The sequence below is a fragment of the Bos indicus genome, chromosome 6, assembly GCF_029378745.1.
Source record: "Bos indicus isolate NIAB-ARS_2022 breed Sahiwal x Tharparkar chromosome 6, NIAB-ARS_B.indTharparkar_mat_pri_1.0, whole genome shotgun sequence".
NCBI classification, from domain to species: Eukaryota; Metazoa; Chordata; class Mammalia; order Artiodactyla; family Bovidae; genus Bos; species Bos indicus.
This window is the reverse complement of record NC_091765.1, coordinates 114,814,408-114,840,865: the sequence shown is the minus strand read 5'-3', so window position 1 is coordinate 114,840,865 and position 26,458 is coordinate 114,814,408. Positions and strand designations below refer to the sequence as shown.

The 26,458-nt window shown below is 58.7% G+C and overlaps 1 protein-coding gene and 1 non-coding gene across 28 annotated transcripts in view; one reads left to right on the top strand and one right to left on the bottom strand.

Annotated features, from left to right (window-relative positions):
- The window catches only part of ABLIM2 (actin binding LIM protein family member 2), a 169,041-nt gene that overhangs the window by 109,204 nt on the left and 33,379 nt on the right, over nt 1-26,458 (top strand). For 6 of the 27 annotated variants that reach the window (XR_011567294.1, XR_011567288.1, XR_011567289.1 and 3 more), the window contains 7 exons: nt 381-501; nt 2,120-2,218; nt 8,456-8,557; nt 9,064-9,117; nt 15,386-15,505; nt 16,507-16,559; nt 17,216-17,357. Coding sequence is in view for 2 of the 27 variants with exons in the window: in XM_070791872.1 (XP_070647973.1) it covers nt 381-501; nt 2,120-2,218; nt 8,456-8,557; nt 9,064-9,117; nt 16,507-16,559; nt 17,216-17,357 (571 nt within the window). In the remaining 25 variants the exon portion in view is untranslated. Of the gene's footprint in view, nt 1-380; nt 502-2,119; nt 2,219-8,455; nt 8,558-9,063; nt 9,118-15,385; nt 15,506-16,506; nt 16,560-17,215; nt 17,390-26,458 lie in introns of those variants that run through there. The other 21 variants (XR_011567293.1, XR_011567298.1, XM_070791872.1 and 18 more) reach the window with 13 other exon arrangements.
- TRNAL-UAA (transfer RNA leucine (anticodon UAA)) lies at nt 11,826-11,907 on the bottom strand. Its single transcript has one exon. It is a non-coding gene; the product is annotated as a tRNA-Leu (tRNA).

Genomic DNA, 26,458 nt, shown 5'->3' with positions numbered 1-26,458 from the left:
TCTGAGTGTCTCCCGAGGACCCTTGGGGGCCGAGGGTTGGGCAAGAGGGGGACTGAAGGAAGTGGGGGGAGCCAGGTGCCTTTACCCACCCTCGGAGCCCAGCCACAAGGAGGTGCTGTGGAGGGATGGGTACCATCCCGCCCTCCAGCACCTGATAGCTGCTAAAGGATGTCAGGCCGAAGGGAGCGTCAGCACCAAGGCCAGCTCCCCGCCCGGCTCTCCAGAAGGGTCCTGGCGGGTGCAGGTGTGGGACTCCATCCCGGGTCCACGTCGAGTCAGCCTCCTGTGTCAGGCACGCGGCTAGCGCTCGGAGGGCGGAAGGGTGGGACGGGGCGGGTGGTACTCCTGGCTCAGCGTTCACCGGGCTGTCTTCCTCCCAGGGGGAGCAGGACGACCGCTCCTACAAGCAATGCCGGACCTCCAGCCCCAGCTCCACCGGGTCGGTCAGCCTCGGCCGTTACACCCCGACCTCGCGGTCGCCCCAGCACTATAGCCGTCCAGGTACTTGCCCCCACCCCCACAGCTCCTTTTACCCCCCTGAACCTGTGCTTCTTGTTGCTTTGAGGAGTCTGTCTTGTACTTTGCACAGCTGGAGAAAGGACGGGCTGGGAGATGGAGAGCTGTGCTTTTAGTGGCAGAAGCAAAAGGCCCTCCACGGCCTGGGTGGGGAGGTGATGTGCAGAGGCGGTGGGTTTCCCTGTTGGTTAGAGGAGCCATCCTGGGAAACGCACGAGGCCGTGCTGAGCATGTAGAACCCAGCTCATGTGTTAGTGTCAGGAAGGTAAAACCACACAGAGTGCAGGAGTCACTGAGCTCCGAGCTCACGGAATTCTAGGAAGGTTTGCGCTATGAAGGCAAAATCAACAGACAGAAGCTGGTATCAGCATACGCATGGACGCTTCACCTGTTTCTGGGTCAGTGGCCCCAAAGACAGCCGTGGGGAGAAGCCTGAGGAGGGTCCTCTCTCCCTGGCCCCGGCCTCATCCCCTGCCTGGCACCCAGCTGTGTATTGCTTTCCCTTCCCTTTTAAAACTCTGAGCTGCTTCTGTGTGTCAGAGTCACAGGGACTCCACACAGAGGCTGCTTTTTTGAGGGATTTTTCCAAGCATCTCCTCCTCGGCCAGCTGTTGCACGGCTCCATTCTCACCTCCATGAACTCAGCTCTTGAGTTTCGCAGTGCTTGTGGAAAAATCAAAGCTCCATTCATTGGCAAAGTTATTTTCATTACCTCCCTGCCATGTGCCTGGTACATCCTGCTCAATAAAAGTTTGGAAAGTTGGTGACTGAGTGAGTGGTGAGAGATGAGTGATGGACTCAGTGAATGAATGAGTAGGTGAGTGAGTGAGAGAGTGGGTGAATGAACAAATGAGTGGATAAATGAATGGACAGATGAGTGAGTGGGTGAATGAATGAGTGAGTGAGTGAATGAATGATGACTGACTCAGGAAATGAATGAGTAGGTGAGTGAATGAATGAGTGGGTGAATGAATGAATGAATGGGTGAATGAATGAATGAGTGGGTGAATGAATGAATGAGTGGGTGAATGAATGAGTAGATGAGTAAGTGAGTGGGTGGGTGGGTGAGTGAGAGGGTGAATTAGCAAGTGAGTGAGGGAATGAGTGGGTGACTGACCAGGTAGGTGAGTAGGTCAGGGAGAAGGGCCATCAGCCTCTCTGAGGACCCCTCTGCTGACCCTTGGCCACTGTATTTGGGTCACCTGGGCTGGCCAGCAGGTGCTTGGCTGGATGGCCACCCCAGGGTCAAGGCCTGACTCCTGGGCGAGGCCTGGTGCCTATCCGGTGACTGACCCCTCCCCAGTCCGGCTAACCGCCCTCTGCCTGGGTCCCGGATCCCAAGAAAACCCCTTCATGGGGCAGTGGGCAGGACCCAGGGAGCCAGCTGCTCCCACCCAGCCTGGGCACCCTGACCCCAGCAGGCAGGCCTTCCTCCCTCTGAGCCCGGAGCAGAGGCGCCCCGAGTGTGCTTGGCGGCCCACCCCCTCGAGGTGCCTCAGAAAGGTGTGTGTTCTTGGGTCGAGACGGCAGAGCGGGGCCTGGGGCTCTTCTGCGGCCGTGTGGCCGGGCGGGCTGACTCTGACTTGCTCTCTGTCACCCGCAGCTGGTACTGCGAGCGTCGGTACCAGTAGCTGCCTGTCCCTGTCCCAACACCCAAGCCCTTCTTCCGTGTTCAGACATCATTACATCCCGTACTTCCGAGGTAAGGCGCGCGAGGCTGCGGGCTGTGCCCCAGGCCGCCCACAGAGCGTCCGTGTCTTGCCGTCCTGTGCCTGCTGCCGCATGGCTTCCCCGAGCCCCTGTCTCACGCCTGTGCTCCCCGCTGTGTGTCTTGTGTGTTCAGCTCTGTTGGTGTGTCCGTGTTCCCAGGAGGCAGCTTGTTGTGTCAGAAAAGCGAGCGGCAAGGCGGGGAGAGGGTTCTAGGACCTACCCAACGCCCACCTTGGGCTGGCTCCAGAGCCTTTACCTAAGTCACCCCATGTTATTTCCCCCTCAGCTCGGCAGGCGTGGGGGACTGCTCGCCACAGTTATCAGGAGGTGTCCGCGGCTTCAGTTCATGGTGGCCAGGCACCCCACGTGGCTGCAGCTCCTCCCAGGGCGCAGACCTGACCATCTGCCCCACCCCTGCCCAGGCACCTGTATGTGAATCAGTCCAGGAAAAGGGCCAGTTCCTGTGTTATGGACTGAATTGTGCCCTCAGAGTCATTTGTTGATGTCCTAAGCCCCTGTGAGCCTGTGTTTGGAAAAAGTGTCTTTAGGAGATTATATGGAGAAAGAAATGGCAACCCACTCCAGTGTTCTTGCCTGGAGAATCCCAGGGACGGGGAGGCCTGGTAGGCTGCCATCTATGGGGTCACACGGAGTCGGACACGACTGAAGTGACTTAGCAGCAGCAGCAGCAGCAGCAGCAGCAGGAGACTATTAGGGTTGTGTGAAGTCATAAAGGTGGGGCCCTAATCCGATGGGGTGGGTGGCCTTTTTGGAGCAGAACAGTCTGTCTGCGTGTGCTCAGAGGAAAGGCTGTGTGAGGCCAGAGCAGTGTCTTCCGCCGATGAGAGAGGCTGCACCTGAGACCCAGCCCAGTCAGACCTTGATCTGGGACTTCCGGCCTCCGTTCCTGGGAGAAATGAATGTCTGCTGTGCAAGCTGGGCAACTGAGGTGCTTTGTTATGCAGCCCTAGCTGACTGATACACCCCGGAAGATTCCCCCAGAGCACAAGAGGAGCAGTGGTGGTCTGTTGGTTCCCCCGGAGTGAGTTAGGGTCCCCGTTCCTCATGACTGCTGAGTGCTGAATGTTTCAGGAGAACCTTCTGACCCCGAGGGACTGGGAGAGGCCAGCCCAGCGGGATTAATGCATCACTGACGGTCACCCATCCCGGCTCCTTGGAACTTGGATGGTTCTAACATGCATCGTCATCACCCATCTGAGTGACCCCATTGGTCTAACTGAGAAGAGAACCCCCTGGTCAGTGGGGTGCCTTCCCCTCCTGTCTGTGGACCTGGCCACCCAGCTCCCAGACTTTTTGGACGTCCTGGCTTTTCTGAGAAGGAGCAGAGCCCCCAGATCTTGGGAGCAGGAGAACAGCGTGGCTCGCGTGCATCCGTGTGGACAAGGGTGTCATGTGGCCGGGCTGTGGCCTCACCCAGAAGCGGACAGAAGACACACTGCAAACCAGAGGGAGCTTGACATTTATACGCGTCCCTGCAGGTCACCCAAGCAGGCGCCCCTTCTTGTCTCGAAGGTCAGAAAGCTGAGCACACGGCTTTCCTCCCGCCCGATGTGGCCCTGCTTTGGGTCCTTGGCAGAGGTACAGCCCAGAGGCGAGGCCGGGCAAGCTGCCCCACCCTGGGAGCTGGGCTGACCTCCTGGGAAACAGCTTTGTCCACATCCGCCCAGGTGGCCCCGGGGACTGCCCTTCCACTCTCCACCAAAACATGGCTCAGAAACTATCACAGCCTCTCCAAGGGCACCCCTCAGGTCGGGGAGGGGGCTCGGTGCCCTGCGGTCTGCTCCGGGTGGGCACGGGCTCCACGGTGGGCCACCCTGCTTCCCTTCTGCCTGCTCTTTCCCCAGTTCTCTTTGGGCAGGAATTGGGCAAAGCCCCAACCCTCCTTTCTTGTGCAGGAGGTGGGGGATGCCTGGCACCCCCGGGTCTGCCTGCTGCTGACTTTCAGGGCTGCCCGTGACCTCAGGAGCCCCAGCCCTTTCCCAGACTACCCCTGGGGTGACTGAGGCACAGGGACAGCTCACTGGGCTGGGCCCAGAGGCAGGCCCTCGCTCACCAGGTGTGTCCACCTGCAGGCTGTGGGACTGCTCCTTTTCCCCAAGGCCCACGCGGTCTAGTGTATCGCAGCCTGTGGGCATTCTGTGGCGAGCCGTGCCGAGGGCCACCTGCCTTCCTCTCAGCTGGTCATGGGGCCTGGTGTCCACTTGCACTCCGGGAAAGCCTTCCCTGGCCGCTCCTTGCAGCAGCTCAGCTTCCTTGGCTGCCCAGCTGGAGATTTTCCCTCTGGACTATGCTACAGATGGAGGGTTCACCCAGGAGGGACCAGCATTTGCCCTGACCTGGTCACATGCCCCTCCGTCCCCACCTCACCCTTCCATTCACAGACACACCTTCCCACCGTGTCCTGGCACCCGCGGCCACCCTCCTGTCAAGGCCCGTGTGCAGCGTAGGTGCCCGTGGCAGCCATTTGCACTCGAGTATAAATTTCAGTCCCTGGTGTATCTCCCGGGACAGTGTGAGGCCCTGACCTCTCACCTGTTAAGGAGCAAGCCTCAGGGACCAGCAGGTGACTGCAAATAGAGGTGATGCTGGCAGAACCATGCTGCTGGGCGGCAGGGGAAAGTGACCTGTGAGCCCCCGCCCACAGTGTGAGGGACAGAGGAGGGGCTGCAGAGGTGGGGCCTCTCGTCGGAGCCCCCTTGTCGGAGCCCCCTTGCCCACCCACTGGCAGCGCCTGGCAGCACCTCTTCATCTCACTCCCTTCTGGGGCCGCCCGCCTGGTGGCCGTGGTCGGCCCAGGTGGCCTGAGGCAGCAGGCTAGGCAGGTGGAACCTGCCCGCATCATGGTGTCCCATGGGAGCCCTGTAGGGGCTGGGGGCTGGCCTTGCCTCTGATCACCTTGAGAAGATCCGCAGAGCCAAGTTGGGGCATTCCCAAGGGCTGAGTGTGGACAGCTGAGCAGCGGAATGAAGGGCATGGTGCTGGATCGGAAAGCAAAGTACAAACGTCCATGAGTTCACAGCCACGTACAGGCATGACCGAGTAAAAAACCAATGGGGAAAAGAGACCAACTCCCGGCAGAAGAGACCCCAGTGATTCATGGGGACCCTCTGCCCTTCAGGAGGGGTGCCCTTCTCCCTGCTGTCAGGTGGGGGCTGTGCCTGGCAGTTTCCCTGCAGAGCACAGAGTTGGGGGTGGAGAGGAGCCAGATGTGCAGAATCCTGGGCCAGCACGACCTCGGCCATGGGGTCAAGGTCAGTTGCAGTGCCAGTTCACGTGGACAGCAGCACCTCTGACAATGGGGGGAGGGCGTCTCCCCTCCGGGTTCTTCCCCCCAAACCCGTGACCCCATCTGGTCATGAGAACACACCCGGCAAATCCTCCCTGAGGGGCGGTCTGCCAGACACCCACGCGGCACTTCTCAAAACTGCCCAGGTCATGAGGTGCCCAGACAGTGAGAAGCAGTTACAGCCCCAAGGGGCCTGGAGGGGCATGAAGACCGTGTCTACTGGCATCCTGGACAGGTCCTGGGATACCCAAGGGACGCGAGTGGAGAACGGGTGAAATCTGAGTGCAGCAAGGCATCTGGACGACACCGGGGTGGCCACCCGCCGGCTGCACGTAAGATGGAACCGCGTGGGATTCCCAGGAAACCTCCGTGTCGCCCGGAACTGCTCTGCAACAAAGCACGGACTCCAATGGGCAGGGGAGATGGCTGTTCACGGGCCAGGGCTTCCTGGGCTCCGGATGGCACGCCCCAAGGTCCTCACGGCTCCCTGAGGGCGCTGAGGACCGTCCATAGCAGAGGTCGGAAGCGACCTCCGTGCTGACCCGCCTCCGGGAGGGGCCACATGTCCGGGCATGAGGAGCTCTGTGCTGTTTCAGCGTCGCCGCATGGCTGGACTTGCCTCTGGCATTCTCCCACCCCTGGTGACATCGGTGGTGGGGGTTTTGGCCACCAGGACCCACGGGGAAGGCAGTGCCCAGGGCTCAGTCTCGCCAGCACCCAGGGCCCTGCAGAAGGCGGTCGTGGGGAAAGTGCTCTTCGAGGCCCCACGTGGGCTCTATGCGAGTGTGCACTTCACTGTGGATTTGTGGCACGGTGACTGGGCGGGCGGGCATGTGTTCCGAGAAGGGAATGGCCGGCTGGGCTGTGTCCCCTGGAAAGGCTTTGCACCTGAGCCTCGACCCAGGTGGAGTCTGGACAAGCGGGAAGATTGGAAAGGGGGTCCCCCAGGGGTTGGGGGAGGAGGAGCGATGAGCAGAGACAGATTGGGTCAGGTCCTAGTCTGGTGGCCAGTGAAGAGGGCCCTGGATGGCCGGTGTGAGGGGGGTGTGACCTGCCCCCTGACCCCAGTGAAAGCCACAGTCCTCCTCAGACACACATGCGTGTGTGTGCACACACACACACACATGCACATGTGTACACATGTACACAGACACACAGAGACATGCACACACACACGTGCATGCACGCACACATGCACACAGACATACACATACATTCACATGCACACGTGCATGCACACACACACAGACACAAACACATGCACACATGCATTTGTAGACACATGCACACAGAGAGACATGCACATACATTCATGCACACATGTGCATGCACACACATACACACGTACACACATGCACTCACATGCACACATACACAAGAGTCTTGCTTGTGAAGTCGGATGCTGCACGGTGACCCTGAGGACTGGGGAGGATGGGGTCCCATGGCGTGCTGGAGTCTGCCCCACCGGGGAGGAGCAGAGAGAAACAAGCCATGGGAGGCTGGGCCAAGACGCCCTGGCACAGCAGGGTCAGGCCGTCCTCAGCTGCTCTGGGTTCGAGCAGATGAGTGTGAAGCTCTGGATTCCGCATGTTCTGTGCCCTGGGGGTGATGAGTCACGGCCAGCAGGGCAGGTCTGCGGTTTCCTTCACACACCCATGGGCATCGTCTACCCACTGGGAAGTGCAGCCTAGCCTGAGGCTCCAGAAGGCTGTGAGCTGTGCTGGAGGGCGATGCTAAGGGAAAAGCAGGCTTCACATCCCCTCCCCGGGGGGTACAGTTCTCTACCCGACGTTCCGTCCATGCTGACAGGTGAAACTGGTGCCCTGGCGGGAAGCTGCTGGAAGCTGCAGTCAGTCTGGGGAGCTGGTTGTGGTCTGCTGTGCCCACCCTGCCCCTCAGGCCCCCCGGGGTCCTCAGCATACCACCCCAAGGCAAGAGCACCCCCTAAGCCCGTCTGCCGCTCCACCCCCGTTAGCGCACCTCCAGGCCGGCCCGCGCTGCCTCATCGCGTGTCGCCTTGGGGTCCTGTGACTCCCAGTCTGGGGTGTTTTCAGGTCAAGGCGTCCCTTTCCTTTCACCCAGCTGTCCCGTGACTTTCTCTGAGCTCAAAGGGGGAATGAGTTGTGCCATTGTGTGTCCTGCTGAGACGAGCCGTGTGCCATCCCTTCAGGAGGTGTGGGGGCAGGGCGGGGAAGGTCACCACGGCTGTCTGAAGTCTTGGACTTGATAATCCAACCTTGTCCGCAAAAACTGAACTGACAGATCTAGATGGGATAAAAGTCGGAGCCAAAATCAGAGGGCTCTTCCCCTTCAATCTGGCCAAAAAAAACAAAACTGCTTTATTTGGGAACACGGTAGCTGATGAACACCAGTTGCCTCTTTTTCTCCCGTAGCTGATAAAATTGTCCTCCGTGGCTTTTAAAAGACAGATGTCGATGAATTCTAGCACTTCAGCCCCTGTTGTGAATGGCTGATTTGTGAATCCTCCCAAGAATTCAGCATCTTTTTACACAAGGATACTTAGGAAGAGGTGAGGGTGCTTAGTCTTGGTGAATTTGTGATTTTCTAGATTCAGGCAGCCGCCTGGCCATGCCCCACCCCGCACCCAGGGAAAGGAGGGCACTGTCGATGGCCCGGCCAGCCATCCTGGGAACTTCGAAGCAGGCTGGGCCTTGCCCTGGGCACACCTGTTCCCCCACCCTGGGGCCATGGAAGGCGGTTCCTCAAGGTTGGATTAACGAGTCGTGGGGCCTCATCTAGAGGTGTCGGTGGAGCGGGGGTCACACTCCCTCCCCTGGGCAGAGGGCGCAGAGGCCCCACCAGGCAGGGGAGACAGGGGCTCCTGAAGCTCTCACGCTTGAAATGCTCTCCTCTGCTTTCCCCTCCCGCCTCTGTCTGCCGTCTTCGCTCTTCCGTCTGGAGGCAGTGAAAGTGGCCGGAGCACCCCCAGCCTCTCCGTGCTCTCAGACAGCAAGCCTCCCCCCTCCACCTACCAGCAGGCTCCTCGCCACTTCCACGTCCCAGGTAGGCGCCCAGGACGCACGGCCACCCACCAGGCAGACGGGCCACCCCTGAGCTGTCGGGGTGGGCGTCTGCTGTTACCTCTTGGGAGTCGCATGTTCCCCAAGCTTCTTCATCCCCCACCCCCCAATTCTGAGATGCTTTAAAAATCCACAGATGGGTGGTGTGCACATCCCCAAACCGGCACGTATTTGAGCCTCTCCCGAAGCCCCACAAACCCCGGGGAGGCGCAGCTGCCCTTCCGGGAGTGGACTGGAGACAGGTTGTCCCTGGACACCTGCCCTGGTCCCCTCCGGCCCTCTGCCCCCTTCACAACGGTGGGTGGCATCTGGGCTGAGTGCAGCTGAGGTGTGTGGGGCCTGGGCGCCCGTTGCTGGGCTCCCCGATCCTTGCTGGGGGCGCTGGGTGACGGGCTGCTTGCTGACGGATGGCGGGAGAATGGAAATCATCACGGTGTGCTTGCTCACCCTGCTGTCTCTCTCCTTTTTTTTCCCTTTCTCCTTTCCCAGACACTGGCGTCAAAGATAACATCTATAGGAAACCCCCCATCTACAAGCAGCATGGTACATGCAGTCGGAGTGCTCTGCTGCTGCGTTTGCCCTGCATGCCTGTCGGTGCCTTTGCTTCTGAATGCTTGCTCTTGCTGTGCTTTGATACATGACGGGGAGGGTACCGCAGGGGCTGCGGCCTGAACGTTAGGTATGTGGCGTTTGCCGGCGGGATCCCGGGAGGCCCCTTCGTAAATTGCAGTGGAGGGTGTGTCCGAGTAAGCATCTCTGTGTGCGTGTGAACCCAGGGCTGACTCGAGGGCCGGGCTGCAGATGAGGGCTTGTAACCGCGAGCTGGTCCCCGCGTGTGGCTTCGGGGACACTGCTTTGAGGGGAGCAGCCAGCCTGACTTTAGCCCAGATGGTGAGGGACGGAGGTGCCTGGACCCCAGGGTGGCCCAGCCTGGTCTTTGGAAAACAGCACAAACCAGAATCAGTCCTTGAGCCCTCCGTGAGAATGTAAGTCCTGTGTTTTGAGAATCTCTGATGGTAGAATTCATGACTTGGCCTTTGGTTAAAGGGATTCCAAGCCTCAGCAAATAGGGGCAGGTGATGTCTGCTGGCGAGGGTGTCTCACCGCGCCACTCCCACCCGGCCCCGCCTCCGATGTCCCTCCCAGACGTGACCTGCCGTCTGCGCTCCACTGAGCCTGCAGGAGTCAGCTGTTCAGGGGCCAGGAGGCTCCAGGTCTCACCTCTGTTTCATCAGAGAATTTCTGATGATTTGGGGTGTGTTGCTTCACCATCCTGAGCCTCTGTTTCCTCGTCTGCAAAACAGGACCTATCCTCCATCCTGCCTTTTGGACAGTCTGGTTGCGGGGACCTGGGTTGGGTAATGAACATGAAATTGCATTCTAAACTGTCGTGATGCGGGATTGGTATTAAATCCGTAGAAACACGGGAAGGGGAGCTCCCATGCTTAAAGTTCTTGCCCAGAGGCCTCCCCAAGACGGCCACGACCCCTGCTGACAACTGGAAGGGTGCTGTGGGGTGAAAGCTATCAAAGTGTGTGTTCTGGACTTCCTGGGTGGTCCAGTGGTTGAGACTCCACGCTTCTAATGCAGGGGGCGTGGGTTCAATTCCTGGTCAGGAAACTAAGATACTGCCTGACACGCAGCATGGCCAAAGAAGGTGTGTTTTTTTTTGTGGCTTACTGGGCTTCCCAGGTGGCGCAATTGGTAAAGAATCCATCTGCCAGTGCAGGAGACACAAGAGATGCAGGTTCGATCCCCGGGTCGGAAAGATCCGCTGGAGGAGGAAATGGCAACCCACTGCAATATTCTTGCCTGGGAAATCCTCTGGACAGAGGAGCCTGGTGGGCTGCAGTCTGTGGGGTCGCAGAGAGTCAGACACGACTGAGCACGCACTGGCTGTGGCTTACTGACAAGCCCATGGTCTGTCTGTTTTATAAATGTTCTCCTTGACTGCAATAGGCCCTGTGCTCTGTGTATTTCTGCCTCTTCCCAAGAAAGTGAAAGATGACTGGGAACTCCTGGGCTTCCAGGAGGTGATGCCTCTTACTGTTGCCCCTTGATCGGAGAAGCAGAGGACCCAGATCTTCCCGAGGGATCAGAGAGGGCGGGGCTCGTGAACCCCAGGACCCTCAGAGGTCGTCCAGACCAGCCCCCATGTCACCCATGGGGAAGCTGAGGCACAGGAAGGTAGGAGCAGGCAGACAGTGATGTTTTTCCGTCAGGGTGCCTGTGCTCCAGCCTTGAAGGTGTCCTCGTCTGTGGGGAGAACTGGCTGACTCAGCCTCTGATCTGCTGGTAACACGTCACTCACACACACAGGGACCGGCCCCTAGGAGGGGGCTAGGCGGTAAATCGGCTTATGAAATTGCTCCCTAGCATCTGATGAGGCCGAGATCCAAGACAGAGAACTCCTCACACTAAGTCTCTTAGCTGAATTGTGCCACAGAGATTCAGTTTACCAATTTTTTTTTTTTTGGCTGCACCGTGCAGCTTGTGGGTCTAAATTCCCCGACCAGGGATTGAACCCATGGCCCCTGCAGAAACACAGGGTCTTAATCACTGGACTGCCAGGGAAGTCCCGCTTTGTTCTTACCAGGGGTGATCTTCATATTTTATTTTTTTTAAATCGGGATATTTACACCTTTTCTATCGAAAGGCAAGTGAATTCCTATTTGAACCCTGAGTAATGACCCAAACTCTTTTAATGTTCTGGAACTTGGGCTTATTAGTTACTTTATGAAATGGACCTTACAGAGCGCCTGCTCTCTGCCGAGCTTCAGCCCCACGGCGGGATGAACAGGAACACAGTCAGCCCCCACTTGACTATCAGGGGGCCGTGAGAGGGGCAGGCGCTCTCAGGGGCCGTGAGTCCTCTCGTCCAGCTTTCCCCGGACAGCCCTCGGGGGTGACGATGGGTGTGATGGGGTGCATTTGAGACGTTCTGTTTTTATAAGGTTTTCCTATCTGGCTGGACCATATCCGCCGGAAGTGCCTCGGGGGTGGGGGCGTGCATGTGTGTAGCACGCATGTGTGTGAGCATGCGCGTGTGTGCATGTGTGTGTTTCAAGTCCACGTGCAGCCCCTTCTCCCCATCTTGGCAGCAAACCGACCGTCCACTCATCTCTCAAGGGAGAGAGGGACACACCTCAGGCTGGAGAAGCCATCAGTTTAATCTCCCGACTTGCCAGAAACAAAGTCCGGGCGGTGACGTTGAGTCCCTGGGCCATTTAATCAGTTTGCTAAGTCACTACTGCTGGGAGTGGGGTTCGAACCCACGCAGACACATGTCCATCGGATCTTAAGTCCAGTGCTTAACCACTCAGCAATCTCAGCGGTAAGAATACTGGAGTGAGTTGCCCCGTCCTCCTCCAGGGGATCTTCCCGATCCAGGGATTGAACCCGCATCTCTTACTTCTCCTGCATTGGCAGGCAGGTTCTTTACCACTAGGGCCACCTAGGAAGCCGAATGGCAACCCACTCCAGTGTTTCTTGCCTGGGAAATCCCATGAATAGAGGAGCCTGGTGGGCTACAGTTCATGGGGTCACAGAGTCGGACTCCACTTAGCGACTAAACCACCAAGTCACTTCAGTCGTGTCCAACTCTTTGCAACCCCATGGACTGAAGTTGCCAGGCACCTCTGTCCACAGGGATTCTCCAGGCAATACTGGAGTGGGTTGACATGCCCTTCTCTTAATTGGTTTAAGATGATACTTTCAGTGAGCTTTAAAAATGTATGCATTTTAATTAATGTATTTACTATTTAACTTTCTATTGCCAAGTCATCAAAAGTTGTTTTTAATTTAGCAACACTTTTTTCTGGCGCCTTCATCCCACTTGTGCATTTGGAGAAATGAGCCTACAGAATGAGAGTAGCCGGGCCTGGGGACTCAGGGAGGGGTGGGCGGGGGACACTGGCATCGAGGATGAGGATCAGGGTCAGGATTGGCGATGGCATAGCTGCCACAAATGCATCGTGTGCTGGGGTTCTGTCTCAACATAGCCCTGTTAGCTGCCATGCAGTCCCTAAGTTGTGTCTGACTCTTTGCGACCCCATGGACTGCAGCACACCAGGCCTCCCTGTCCACCACCGACCCCTGGAGTTTACCCAAACTCATGTCCATCGAGTCAGTGATGCCATCCAACCATCTCATCCTCTGTTGCCCCCTTCTCCTCCCACCTTCAATCTTTCCCAGCATCAGGGTCTTTTCCAAGAGTCAGTTCTTCGCATCAGGTGGTCAATGTATTGGAGCTTCAGCTTCAGCATCAGTCCTTCCAATGAATATTCAGGACCGATCTCCTTTAGGATGGACAGATTTGATCTCCTTGCAGCCCAAGGCAAGGAAGCTAAGGTCAGGGCCATGAAGTGGCCATCGTGACCAGTTGACGGCCAAGTCGCCCCAGGTCTGTCTGAGCCCTGAACCCGCTGCTCTCACTGAACATCATTAGGGACCAACGGTGTTTTCTTGGGCTGCGTTAGTTCCGTCTCTCGTCGTTCAGTCGCTCAGCTGTGTCTGACTCTTTCGACCCCATGGACTGCAGCACATCAGGCTCCTCTGTCCTTCATTATGTCTCTGCTTGGTTACAATTTAATGACGTGTTTTTAAAAAAGGAGTGAGAAAGAGAAGAAAGGGAGCAAAGGAACTGAATGGAAAACAAGAAAGAAGGGAAAGAACCACATCCCACTGGTGGAAGGCGTTGCACAGGCTGGGGGTCCACAGGAGACCTCCCACCGCCCGCTAAGCCTCCAGCTGTGATGGGGACCTTTTTTGGGTCCTTTGAACGGCCCGAGTCACCTGCACTGTTGAGCCAGTGTTGGCCCTCTGTGAGGCAGACAGGACTCCCCCACCAGCTCTGTCTCCTGCTCTGGGGAGCAGGGTCTTGGCTCCCAGGAGCTCCGCATGCAGCCACGTGATGCCTGGCACAGAGCGAGGACTTTCCTCCCAGTGGAGTGAGCTGGCCCAGTGTTGAAAGTGAATTCAAGAGGAAAACATAATGCCTCCCCCCAGACTTCCCAGGAAGCTGTCCAGCTGCGAGGACAGATGTTCCGTTTCACCAGCCAGTGCGTGGGGGCTGTCAGATGGCAGATTGCGTGGGAGCCCCGGCCCAGGGGGTGGGGGAGGGGGGTGCCTCATCACCTCCCACACTGCTCTCAGCAAGGGGCTCCCTCCTGCCTCCCAGAGCCGCCCACCTGCACCAGGCCATAGCAGCCATCCACACAGCCTGTAACTATTTCCCGGGTGGCTCAGACGGTAAAGAATCCGCCTGCAATGCAGCAGACCCAGGTTTGATCCCTCGGTCAGGAAGATTTCCTGCAGGAGGGCATGGCAACCCACTCCAGTATCCCTGCCTGGAGAATCCCATGGACAGAGGAGCCTGGTGGGCTACAGTCCTTGGGGCTGCAAAGAGGCAGAAATGACACAGTGATTAATACTTAATCGCATCTCACGTGTCTCTCTGGGATTCCTTCATAGTGGGGTGGAGGCGCATTATGGCTTTGGGATGGGGGGAAAGGGGATGGCTCTGGGCAGATCGCCCCTCCCATCAGGGTGCTTCCCGCAAAGGTCCCAAGCAAGCAGGAGCAAGGACATCAGCCTAGCCCAAAAGGGTGCTCATGGCAGATACCTTCTGCGGCTCGCACAGAGCTGCCTCATGTGACAGGAAAGACACACACAACCCTGTTTCTCTGCTTGTCCTGAACCGATCTGTCTGTTCCTCACACGCCGAAACGGCCTGCTACAAATTAGCTGCACGATTCACCTCTCATTTATTCCTAGTATTTCAGACCTGCGAGCCGAGCTCCTCATACTTGGCAGTGTCCGTGTTCATCTCACGTGATCCTCTTCACGTGGAGCGGGTGGGGTGGGTGGCATTTGCCCCTTTTACAGATCAGGAAACTGAGGCTCAGGCCCATTAAGGAAGCAGCCCACAAGCCACACGAAGCGCCAGGGTCCTCTGTGTCCCTAAGACCATTTCCCATTTCTGGAGACACCCCCGCCACGTGTTATGTGGCTCTGGAAGACCCCTGTTTGAGTCTGGTTAGCTCGTGCACACCTCTTGGAGCGGGAGGCATTTGCAGAGAAAACTTGCTGCATGTTGGTGGGGTCCCCCCCCTCCATCAGAGGTGGGGTGCTTCTTTGAGCCCTGAGGTAGCTCTACAGCCAGAGCTCTTCTGTCCCCATGTGAACCCCAAGGCCATGTGGGGTCCTCAGACCCAGGAGGTGGGGGTGGGGCGCGCTGGTCCCTGGGACCTGAAGTCTTGGGACTCTCACGCCCTCCATAGCCCTTTGGCTGGAGCCATTTAGTTGTTTGTGCGTTTGCAAGTTACCCCAACCGTGGCAGTGCCTGCAGGGGCCTCTGCGGGCTGGTGAGGGGTGACGCTCACTCACTTTTACCAGAAGAGCCAGCCCTGGAGGCCGTCTCTGGGCTGGACAGTGGTCGAGCTCTCAGAGCCCCCAGTACCCGCTGGCCAGACTGTTGCTGAGGCTGCTGCGCCAGCTGCCAAGAGTCCCGGCTGATGCATGGCTCGACGCCCGGGGCTCTGCTGCCCGGCGACGGCCATTGTCTGGGCAGCGGGAGCGCCCACGCCACTGGGCATGCATCCGCCTCTGGGCCCCGTCCCCTGCGGCGCCATCACGGTGCCCCGCACGCAGGCTTGACCCCTGTTGTCTTCTGTCGGTGGAGAGAGCGAGGTCTTTCTTTTCACGTTACAAGCGCTGTCTCTCCCGGGAGAAAGAGAAGCAGGGAGTCGCTGGGAATAACGAAATGTCAGCGCGTCCAGGATGGTCTTCAACTGTGGCCTATCTTGTCAAGGTCCTGTAGCCCAGTCCCCCGTTTCCAAGCTCTCGGGTCTGATGTCAGTGTTGTCGGTGGTGGTGCACAAGGCAGGGTGCTCCCAAAGGCTGGAAGGTCTGAGCCCTCCGCGGGCTGCAGGTAAGGAGCCCAACCTTGGCGCGTCCTCGGTCTCGGTGGCTCGGCCTCCAGCCTCGGCCTCCGCGGCAGGTGGCGAAGGACCCTGGGGTCTTCCTTTTGTGGTTCCGTGTGTGCATGGGGCCAGTGGTTTAGCTCGGGACACACGGGATGGGTCATCACGAATTGGATGCTGAGAACTGTCGGCCTTGCCCTCATGTGGTTTATTTCATCATGTTGGTTTGGAGACGATAATGAGAGCCCTGCTGGGTGACCATCCCCACCCTCCCCCCGCCAGAAAAAAAGGGAAACGGAGAATACAGACACTTCTTGACTCAGCTCCAGAGAGTCTGCCAAGCGGCGGACGCTCGCGTGCTCTCTCTCGTCGAGCCCCCCCCCCCGTCCTGGGCGGCACCCTCGTTGCTCTTGCTGGAGTCCTCCCAGTGGCACTGCTCACTCACTGCTCTGTGTCTTGCGGGCAGTGAGGTGGGGCAGACAAGAGGAAGGACTTTGGGGTCAGACCACCCGAGTCCCATGTCAGCCTCTGCCACCTGCTGATCTGTGATCTCGAGAAAGTCACGTCAGGTCTCTGAGCCTCAGTCCTCTGACCTGAGAAGTGGGTCACGTGGGGATGAGCAGTAAAGTCTGTGAAGCTCAACCCAGCAGAGTCTGACCCACCGGGGGCTGGACCACGGGGCCCTTCTGTTACTTTGAAGTTAAACTTGGAAGGTAGAAAGCGTGATCTTCAAAATGCCAAGCGGCCAAGGAGGGGTCAGCTGGATTGTTAATGAGACCTTGCATCACACACCTGCTCTTCTTTTAACAAATCCTGTGCAAGGCCCCCAGCCCCCATTCCTGCGGGGATATTCTGCAGCCGATCTGGGGTCGATCCTCAGTCCTCAAAAGTGCAAGTGCTGCGACGTGTCTTTCGTTTCCATTTTGAGCATGACTGTGAAGTGGGAACCAGGACGTGCAACCCGCCATCGGTGGTACGCTGCCTTGACCGATTGATGTTTCCCTTCCAGCTGCGAGGCGATCAGATGGAGAGGATGGAGCTTTTGACCCGGATAACAGGAAGGTAATGAGGGCCAGGCCCAATGTTGGGGGGCCTTCTCCAACTCGAAGCCGCAGCTCCTCCCCTGAGGTTCTGCTCCTTGGGGGTCTGGCACGGGCCACATGGAACCACGTTTAAGAGGCAGTCCCACCAGCCTCCTCGCACTCAGGAATACTACCTCTCCCACCAAAGTCCTCGTTCTTTGCTGTGTGACTTGAAAGTGAAAGCGTTAGCCGCTCAGCCCTGTCCAACTCTTTGTGACCCTGTGGACTGTAGCCCGCCGGGCTTCTCTGTCCATGGAATTCTCCAGGAAAGAACACTGGAGTGAGTAGCCATTCCCTTCTCAAGGGGATCTTCCAGACCCAGGGATTGAACTCAGGTCTTCAGCATTACAGGCAGATTCTTTACTGTCTGAGCCACTTTTGGTTCTTTAACCAAGGAGATGACTGAAAAGAAAAGAAAAGAAATCTTGAGTCCACCCTGGCTCAAGAGCTAAGACCCTTTGTTCATCTTTAAGGAAGGTGGGTGAGTGTGGCAGGAGCCCAAGGCTGACTTACCTGACCCCCGCCACATGTGACCTCACCTGGGGCCCTGACCTCCCCAGTCTGTCTCCTCATCTGTAAAATGGGGCAGTGCCCCTGCAGGTCAAGCTGAAATTCAGCTTCTGTCTTTTCTCTCAGCAGAAGACCAGCTGGCTGATTCTCAAGGGGGTGGCAGACACGAGGACCAACTCTCCGGACCTAGACAGCCAGTCTTTGTCCCTCAGCAGCGGGACCGACAGAGGCCCTCCCCAGACGGTGCCAGGGGACAACTTCTACTCACGTGAGTGGTTCTTCTGAGCAAGAGGCTGTCAGTGCAGCATGAAAGGCCTTGCAGAAAAGGGGCCCATGACCTTGAGCTGATCCCCCCCAGATCTAAGCCTTGCTCCTTAAAAGCTCTGAGTGCACACCTACGGACAGAAGGGCAAGGCGGGCAGGAAGCAGACCCTAGCCACACACGTCCTTTCCTCGATGGCATCCGGGCCAGCAGGCTGCCTGCGGGTCACGCCAGTGTCCACCTGAACTCTCCACGGCTGGGAGGAGGCTGCCTCAGGCTCCTGGGGTCCTCGGGGGGAAAAGGGCTTCCGGGCTGGAAGTGAGGGCCTGTTGTCCTCCGGAGCAGACGGAGCGTGGTCCAGGCGGTGAGTCCAGACTCGGGGCCGAGAGCAGTGCTGCCCCGTGTTGCTGTGCGCCCCTCCTGAGCAAGGGGCCGGGAGCCGGGACCCCATGTCCTCAGGGAGCGAGGTGGGAAAAAGACCCGCATCTGCCTGATCCAGGGGATTGCGACACTCAGTCGGCGTGCCCTTCAGATGTGGGGCAAAGCTCCCCGTAACGCTCTGCACATCCGGAGGCTGTGAATTACAGAGGGAACAGCAGCAAGCTGCTGCCTGGCACACGCGGGAGACGGCAGACGGACTCTGGGTCTCGGCGGCTGTGGGTGGGTTTCTGTGGACCAGCTGGAGGTTAGTTTGGAAGTAGAGAAGGCCAGGAGGGGATGGATGTGCGTGTGAGAAAGCCCAGGAAAGACACTGGCTTTGCCTTGAGAGAGGCCCGAGTTCAAGTCCCTGCTGGACGCTGACCTCAGGCCAGTTACGCTGGTCCTGGGCCTCAGTTTCACCCGTGTGCCTGGCGGGGCTGTTAGCTGCCCGGGGTGGGGAGGGGCCCTGTGAGCCACCAGCGCTCATCTGGGCGCGTAGTAGATGCTCAGCAAACGGACTGCTTTTCCTCACCACCATCCTCATCCTCGTCCTCCCGACTGTAAACCGTCTCACAAACGAAGGCGCGTGTGTTCGGACGTGGGAGGGGCCGGGAAGCGTGGAGGCGACGCTTGTTAAAGGAGACGTCCAAACACCGCACTTGTGTGTCGTTCTGTGTGCCGTCTCTGTAGGCGCCTTGCCGGCCCGGCAGCCACCATCCTAGTGGGAGCCAGAGTCACTGCAGGGCTGATATCCCCTTGGGAAGGTCGTACCAGGGAAGACCCTCAGCAAGACCCGTTCACTTGGCGGCCCGGGGCGGGAAAGGCCGAGGCAGGCGGGCAGGGGTGAGGGGTGCAGGGCTGCTCACAGGAGCAGTGAAGGGCAAACCCGGACCTGGCAGCTTCAGCTGGAACCCCAAGCCCCTCTCTGCCTGGTGGGGGGTGGGGGTTCGGGACTTGCCTGTGGCCCCAACCGTGGCCCCTTCTGCTTTTCCAAATGGCAATTGTTTGGAAGGTGGAGACCTCCTACTGCACCATCCCCCCAGAGTACCCCCAGCAGCGTCCCAGTAGCCCCCTGCCTTGGGGGCACCAAAGCATTAGCTCCCAGGAACGGACACTCTAGGGTTCTCAGGTGGGCTTTGTCAGCATCGGTTCTTCCTTGCTGGGTGGTGGGCAGGCCCGTGTCTGCAGGGCTGGTGCCTCCCCGAGTCTCTCCTCGGGGAGGGCGTGGGGGTGGGTAGCTGCTGTCCCCAAGGAGTTCCTTCGTGGCCTGCCTCTGGCTTGGGGCTTAGTGGGGGGGCTCCATCTGGGGAGAAGCCCAGGCAGGAAGAAGCTGCCTCCTGGGGACCTTCCTGTGCCGCGCTGACCTGCCCTGTGACCTGGGCGTGTTTGCCCACCTCCCTGCACCGCTTCCTCATCTTGTGCCACACAAGGTGCCTTGGGTTCGTCCCAGGCATTCCCCCCGGGCAGTAGACCCTGCAAGGCCTGGAGGCTGTGCAGTCATTTTGGACAATCACACACCTGCGAGGTCTGTGTCAACCTCATTCCTTGCTGCCGTGTTCCCATCACAAGCTGCAGGGGTGCCCGGCCTGCAGAAATCGCAGTTCTGTGCTGGAATTCGTGCTCCAACTGGGCGAGCCCTCTGAAGTGCAAAAACCTGTGTCTGTGTTGGTATGTATGCGTATGTGTGTATATGTATGTGTGTACACACGTGTGTACGTGTGTGTGCGTGTATTGTGTACCTGTGTGCGCACATTTGTACATGTGTGTGCGTGTGCACATGTATATGTATATGTGTGTGCAGGTCTATACATGTGTGTGCACGTGTGGTCATGTGTGTGCACGTCTGTACATGTTTGTGTGTGTGTGCGTGTGCGTACATGTCCTCCTTCAGGGATGCAGGCTCACAATGATTGTGATAATGCTTCTGTCATCGCTTCACTTTCTGCTGGTGTTCTGACATTGGTTCCTGAGAACGGGAAGCCCAGGGTGTCTGACCACTGCACCTGTGACTTCATCTCTGCCCTGCTGATATCACTCTGCTCCCATCATGCATGGAAATGGCAACGAGGACCCAGGCTGCTGGTCCTGCCTAGGTCAGGCGTGCCTTGCTGTCTGCCAGCCTCTTGAGAAATTTGGGCAGGATGAGCAGCACCCCTAAATTGAGAACAGAGGGGCATCCACCTTCTATTCTCAAGTTGCATTGAGAAAATGCAAGTGGCCCCCTGTCGTGAGTCCATCGACACCAGTTTAGTTTACAGTCATTACTGAACAAAGCAGTTTGCACACAGCAGGGCAGGCCCGCCTGCATCCCAGGACATCATCCGTAGCACGCCAAAGGAGGGCAGGACTGTGACACTAAACACAGCGGGCGCTCAATAAATGTTTGTTGAATTGAGATGCGCTAAATTCAACGGGTATTTATTGAGCACCCACTCTGTGCCAGACGCTGTGTGGGGCGCTGAGGGGGAGACCCCGCCCTGGAGAAGTATGCAGGGAGCTGTGACAGGCAGAGGTGCTGCTGGGAGCCCGCGCACACACCCCGCTGCCCACCTGGGGTCCTCCGTGGGCTCACAGGGGCCGGGCGCGACCTCATCCCACTCATGACACCATCAGCACATCTCACCTGAGGCTGAATTCATTGTTCGGTCACTCACCCATCCCTTCACCGAACATTAACTGAGCACCTACTATGTGCTGGACACAGCGCTAGGCAGCAGAGAGGAGGTGGTAAATATGGCCCAGTCCACGCTCTCCCTCAGGGAAGCAGATGACTGAGAAATCTGTGTGATATCTCCCTCCTCTGAGACGGTGGTTCTCAGCCGGCATGGCTCGTCGTTCCAAAGAGATCTCACTGAAATACACGTTTTATGATAGAGTGCCTGGTAAGCTGCAGTCCATGGGGTTGCTAAGAGTCGGGCACGACCTGAAGCGGCTTAGCAGCAGCAGCTGTTCTTTTCCGTTATGCTACACCTAGGGCGTTATCTGTATATGTGTGTAGTTGTCTGGGCTTCTCTGGTGGCTCATTTGGTGACAAATCTGCCTGCAATGTGGGAGACCCAGGTTCGATCCCTGGGGTTGGGAAGATCCCCTGGATAAGGGAACAGCAACCCACTCCAGTATTTTTGCCTGGAGAATCCCATGGACAGAGGAGCCTGGTGGGCTACAGCCCACGGGGTCCCAAAGAGTCGGACGTGACTGAACAACCCACGCCTTCACTTGCTTGCTTGCTTTCTTGCATGTAGTCAGTTGTATTATTGCTGAATCTGAGTTTTGCCCAGGAAAGGGATGGTACTGATTTTCTGTTACAAGGAGAGGGTCTTGAGCCTCACATGATGCGGTCACAGGATGAAGGACACCAGGAGGTAGGCCCCTCCCCTGGCCTGGGCTCTGCTGCTGCTCTCGGCGCCCCTCCCTGGCCCTTCAAGTCCTGTTCTCCCTTTTGAGGTTCCCCACGTTCCCCCTCCTCAGGGGGTCAGAGGTGTGCTGATGTCAGACAGAGCCCCAGCCTGGCTGAGCCCCTTCCCTGAGGACTCGGTGGGCCCTGGAGAGGACCCCACTGTTCGGAAGGGAATCAGGCAGCTAGGGTGGGCTTGGAGGTCAGGGGAGGACCGCTCGGCATGGAAACCAAGGCGCACAGAGGGCTGGTCCAGTGGGGGCCAGCGCCCCCCACCCTGCCTGTGACTTTGCCATCGTGTGCCACCTTCTGCGCGTCTGACCCCGGGGAGTCCCGTCCACTTGTCTGCCGCCTGCTGCCCACCCAGTCAGGGCCTGGCTGGAGGCTGGGGTCTGAGACTGCTCCCTGGGTCGCCACCCCCAGTGCCCACCAGGGAGGGTCAGGAGACAGCATCTCTGTTCATCTGTGTCTCCCTGCTAACAGCAGCAGGAAAGCGGGTGTCAGGCCCGCCCTGAAGTGGCTTTCCCCGTCCTCTGTTAGTCCTTGGGAGTTTCCAGGCTGTGGAGAAAGAAAGATTATTCTCACGTTGCCTGGTCCATGGTGGAAAGAGAGAGAACCGACGTACGGTGTGCCAACCCCATGAGAATTTCAGGGCACAGGGGCGTGCGCAGTTCTGGGCATTGTGACCTGAGACCCAGGGGGCAGAATCCACGAGCATCACACCGATGGGACGTCAGTCCTGGCCCTCCTTGTCGGATAAGCAAGAAAAGGCCCAGAGACAGGGCGCGACCGCCCGACCTCAACCAAGCTTTGGTGAGGGCTCCCGCGCCCTGGCCCTGGGTGTGTGCTGGGACACAGCAGAGTCTGCACAGACAGCACCCCCACCCCAGGAGCTGACAGTCTGGCGGGGGGGGGTGACACAAAGTCCAGATGAAAGGCGAGCCGTATGGCGCCTGCCTTTGCATGCTGGACGGCATCACCAGCTCGATGGACAAGAGTTTGAGCAAGCCCCGGGAGGTGGTGAAGGACAGGGAATCCTGGCGTGCTGCAGTCCATGGGGTTGCCAAAAGTCGGACACGACTGAGCAACGACGACAAAGCGCTTGCAGGTCAGGGGGCCAGGCCCAGCTGGGCTCGGGGGAGGAGGGTACTGAGTGAGCAGGCTTGAAGAGGGAGGTATCTGGGGGAGAGGACCCTCCCCACAAAGGTGAAGCCTGGCTGCTGGGCCGTGGGTGGCGTGGGGGCTGGGATGTGCAGGGTCGCCAAGGGCTTTGGGAGCCTTGGGAGGGCCCGGCCTGGCCTGCGAGTGGGGGGTGGGCCTACGGGTTCTCAGCAGCGCCCCGGCCACCTCTGACTGAGCCTCCAGCAGGACTGTCGGGGGCGGGCGCACTGCAGTCATCCAGGCTGGTGGGGGGTGGGCGGCAGGGAGGAGGCTTCTGGGGATGTCCTGGGGGTGTCCCAGGGAAGGACCTTCCAAGCAGCCTGCACTGGGGCTCGAGGCAAGAAGCGAGGTGGCCGTTTGGGAAACAGGAGGCTGGGGGCGGCGGCCAGAAGCCAGTGGTCCGCGTGCAATGACTGCGAACTTTCTTCTCTGTCTTCAGGGACCAGAGTCTGGGCAGCAGGGTTGTAACTTTCACATTATCATATTTTATTCAAGACGAGGCTGACAGTTTTACCCATTTAAACGCGGACAGGCAGCTTTGCAGAACATAGACTAGAGGCTGCCGGGCCAGGGCGAAGGGGACTGCGGGGCCCAGATGAGCCGTGGGGAAGCCCCTTGAGCGGTCCAAGCAGCAGGACAGGTATGAGCGGTCAAGGGGGAGCTCATAATCAAGAATGACCGTCCAGGTCGTCCTGGCTCAAGTGGGCGGGGTCACCTTTACTCAGAGGCAGGGCAGGAACAAGGTGGGTTCTTCCTGTTGAGACAGGAGTCTGAGACACCCAGCCAGAGCTGCACAGAGGTGGATGGGCGGGGCCCTCAGGAGAGGTCTGGGCTGGAGACAGAGTCCCCGGGGCCCTTGGCTCCCAGGTGGGCCTAGGGGTAGGGTGTGGGTAACCTGAGGCCCAGGCCCTCCCCTGGGCGGGTTCCAGAGCTGCATTACTTTCTCCAAAGGGTCTGGGGTCCAGAGAAGCTGTGATTCTCCTGCTCAGCACCCACCTCTGCCCCCATCCTCTGCCTCCATTCCACTTTCCTGGAGGACCTAGGGCGAGGGTGGAGAGAAAGCATGGGCAGGTGGAGCTCCCGGAGAGCCCCGGGGGTGGAGAGAGCCAGGGCTGGGGGGCGGGATGGGGGAAGCCTGGGTGAGAGAGGCCCGAGGGGGCTGGAGGGCTCAGGTCAGACGCCCAGCATTCTGCAAGCGGCCAAGGGGCTCCTGGGGCAGAGACGGCCGGGAAAGTGTGGCCAGCCTGGCCTCCGGCTGGATGGACAGCCTGCCCTCTGCCCTCCCACTCACGTTCGGTCCCAGCAAGAGCAATGGGGGCTCCAGACGTCAGGGAGGGGACCTTGGCCCAAGAGAAGCCCCCTCGTGTGTGAGGGCAGAGACCCCCTGCCATTTCCTGGGGGCTGGCTGGGACTCTGCTTTCAGCAAAGGTCCCTGTGCCCCCCACGCTGGACAGGCTTGCCCCCAGCATGGGGACCGGATGGGTGTGACCTCGGATTTGTGGGCAGGGACACAGGCCGGGCCCAGACCCTCAGGTGTCCAGGGGTGAGAGCCCACATCTCGGGTCACAGCTCTCTGCCCTATGACCCACAATTTGGCTCTGAGTCTCATGGTGCCCACCTGGGAGCTGTCTCTCCTGTCCCAGCCCCGGCAGGGAACACCTTATATAGGGCCCTCCATGTCCTTTTCCCCCTGAGGACCCTGGGGGCAGGGTCCAGGGGATGCCCTGCGCCTCCTCTGTGCCTGCAGCAGCCCCCCAGTGAGTGCCCGTGGGGCAGAGGGTGCCCAGCGCTTCCCTGAGCAGAGCCTTCCCTCGTTCATGGGTCCCAGCATGGTGGGGGCACCACGGGCACTGACCATGGACGTGAGATCATGTGAGGGGTCAACGGAGGTGGCTAGATCTGGGTGCCGGTCCCCCTGGGGGTGAATCCTGGCTTCTCCCTTGCTGCGTGACCCTAGGTACAAGAGCAAACCTCTCTGAGTGTGGAGTCGCCATCGCCTCATCTGTGAAGGCGGGCATGGTGTAGTCTTCCTGGCAGGAAGCACCTGGGCTTTGGGGCTCCAACGTGAGCATCCTGTGGGCTGAGCCCTGGGGTGTCACGCAGAGCTGGTCGGGTCCACGGGCCAGCCGTGGTGAGCCTGAAATGGACCCCTCTCATGTGCTTCTGAAGCCTGAAGCTTCAGAAGGAGGCCCAAGGAGCCTCCTGCCCACCTTCCTTGGGGTTGAAGGCGGTTCCAGCCCCTCCTTCCTTGGATGGGGACACCGAGGTGCCGAGAGGGGACCTGAACCTGAGCAGGGCCGGGCAGCTGCAGACTTCCGTATCCGTGATCAGTGAACCAAAACCCGTTCACTGTGCTGGTGAAGCTGACCGAGATCTGCCCAGGGGAGCGGCTCCCTGCCCCTTCTCCACAAGGCATCCTGGGGGGGCCGTGTGTGCCCAGGGGAGTGGCCCCCTGCCCCTTCTCCACAAGGCATCCTGGGGGGGGCCGTGTGTGCCCAGGGGAGCGGCTCCCTGCCCCGTCTCCACAAGGCATCCTGGGGGGGCCGTGTGTGCCCAGGGGAGCGGCTCCCTGCCCCTTATCCACAAGGCATCCTGGGAGGGCCGTGTGTCTCAAGCTATACCTGAAACAGTCATCCACCCGCAAAGGGCCTCTCCTTGCCCATCCATTCAGTGATTAACCTCGGATGAGCCAGCCCAGAAGAGGACAAACCCAAGGAGACACCACTCAGGGCCCTTCAAGTGGTCCCAGCAGAACGCTGAGGGCAAGGTTGCCACAGGAGGGCTTCTGGGAGGAGGTGACAAGGGGGCCTGGTTAGGCTGAGCTTGGAAATGGGGCGTGGACAGGCGTGCAGAGCCTCTAGGGCCTGTTGCAACTCGGGGCCCCAAGTGCCCAGCTGTCCCTGACCTGCCTTTTCTATGTTCCCTCTGTCTCCCTCTAATCCACACACTGCACATACTCTTAAGGCCAGCTGATGCTAGCTGACAGGCAGGCCCCTAGACTCCCAAGCCTGCAGACCCTCACCAGGGCAGAGCTTCTGTAGCAGAGAGGGTTACTGAGGGAGAAAGTATAGAGTCCTGGGAGCTTGTCTCATCCTCTTCATGAGTAATCATTTGGCCTTCTATAGGTCATTTAGTTCGGAGATGGCAATGGCAACCCACTCCAGTGTTCTTGCCTGGAGAATCCCAGGGATGGCGGAGCCTGGCGGGCTGCTGTCTGTGGGGTTGCACAGATTCGGACACAGCTGAAGCGACTTAGCAGCAGCAGGTCATTTAGTTTCCCTGGGCCTCAGCTTCCTCACCTGTAAAATGGGCTCATGTGTAATGCCTTGGCTTGTGATGGTCACATAAAATCTCTGAATGTGTGAAGGAACCTTTTAAACTGGTGGTTCTCAAACCTGACCGCACCCAGGATCCAGGGACCTTTGAAATCTACCAATGGCTGGTCCCATCCCAAGAGAAACCAGTTCTAATGGGTCTTAATAGCACCCCAGGGATGTGATAAGTGGAGACTCTTCTCTCCCTGCCCTCTCCACTCAGTACAGTGGAAAAGCCCTAGAGCAATAGGGTGGATGGCCGTAGAACTCTGGAAAGAGGAAGGCGGACTGGCCAGAGACCTGAGGACGTGAGGAAAAACGCAGGACCTGTGTCTCCCACCTGCCATGCAGCAGACAAGGAGACTAAGTAAACCGCCCTCTCTGACCCCCGGCCCAGGGAAACACGCTCCGTCTATGGCCAGTGTCTCCAACCGCCCCCTCAGGGCACAGAGCAACCAGGAAAGCACCTTTCATCACCAGGGTGTTACCAGCAACACCAGGTGGACTCTTAAGACCACAAGAGCAGTTTAACAAGCATTCTGAAAACTGACTTGTCTTCAGAAGCACAGTCCACAATAAGCCAGGCCCTACCTGTTAAACCTAAACAGGGAGATGGCCTGCTAACATGGAAGACTTAACCAGGATCCAGGCCTCCTAGCGTAAAATTCTCATGCCCAGAATACCGTAGAAAATCACTCATCGCACCAAAGACCATGAACATAACTATTTGAATGAGAAAAGACAGTCAGCACATCCTGTTGTTGTTCAGTCGCTCAGTCGTGTCCGACTTTTTGCGACCCCATGGACTGCAGCACGTC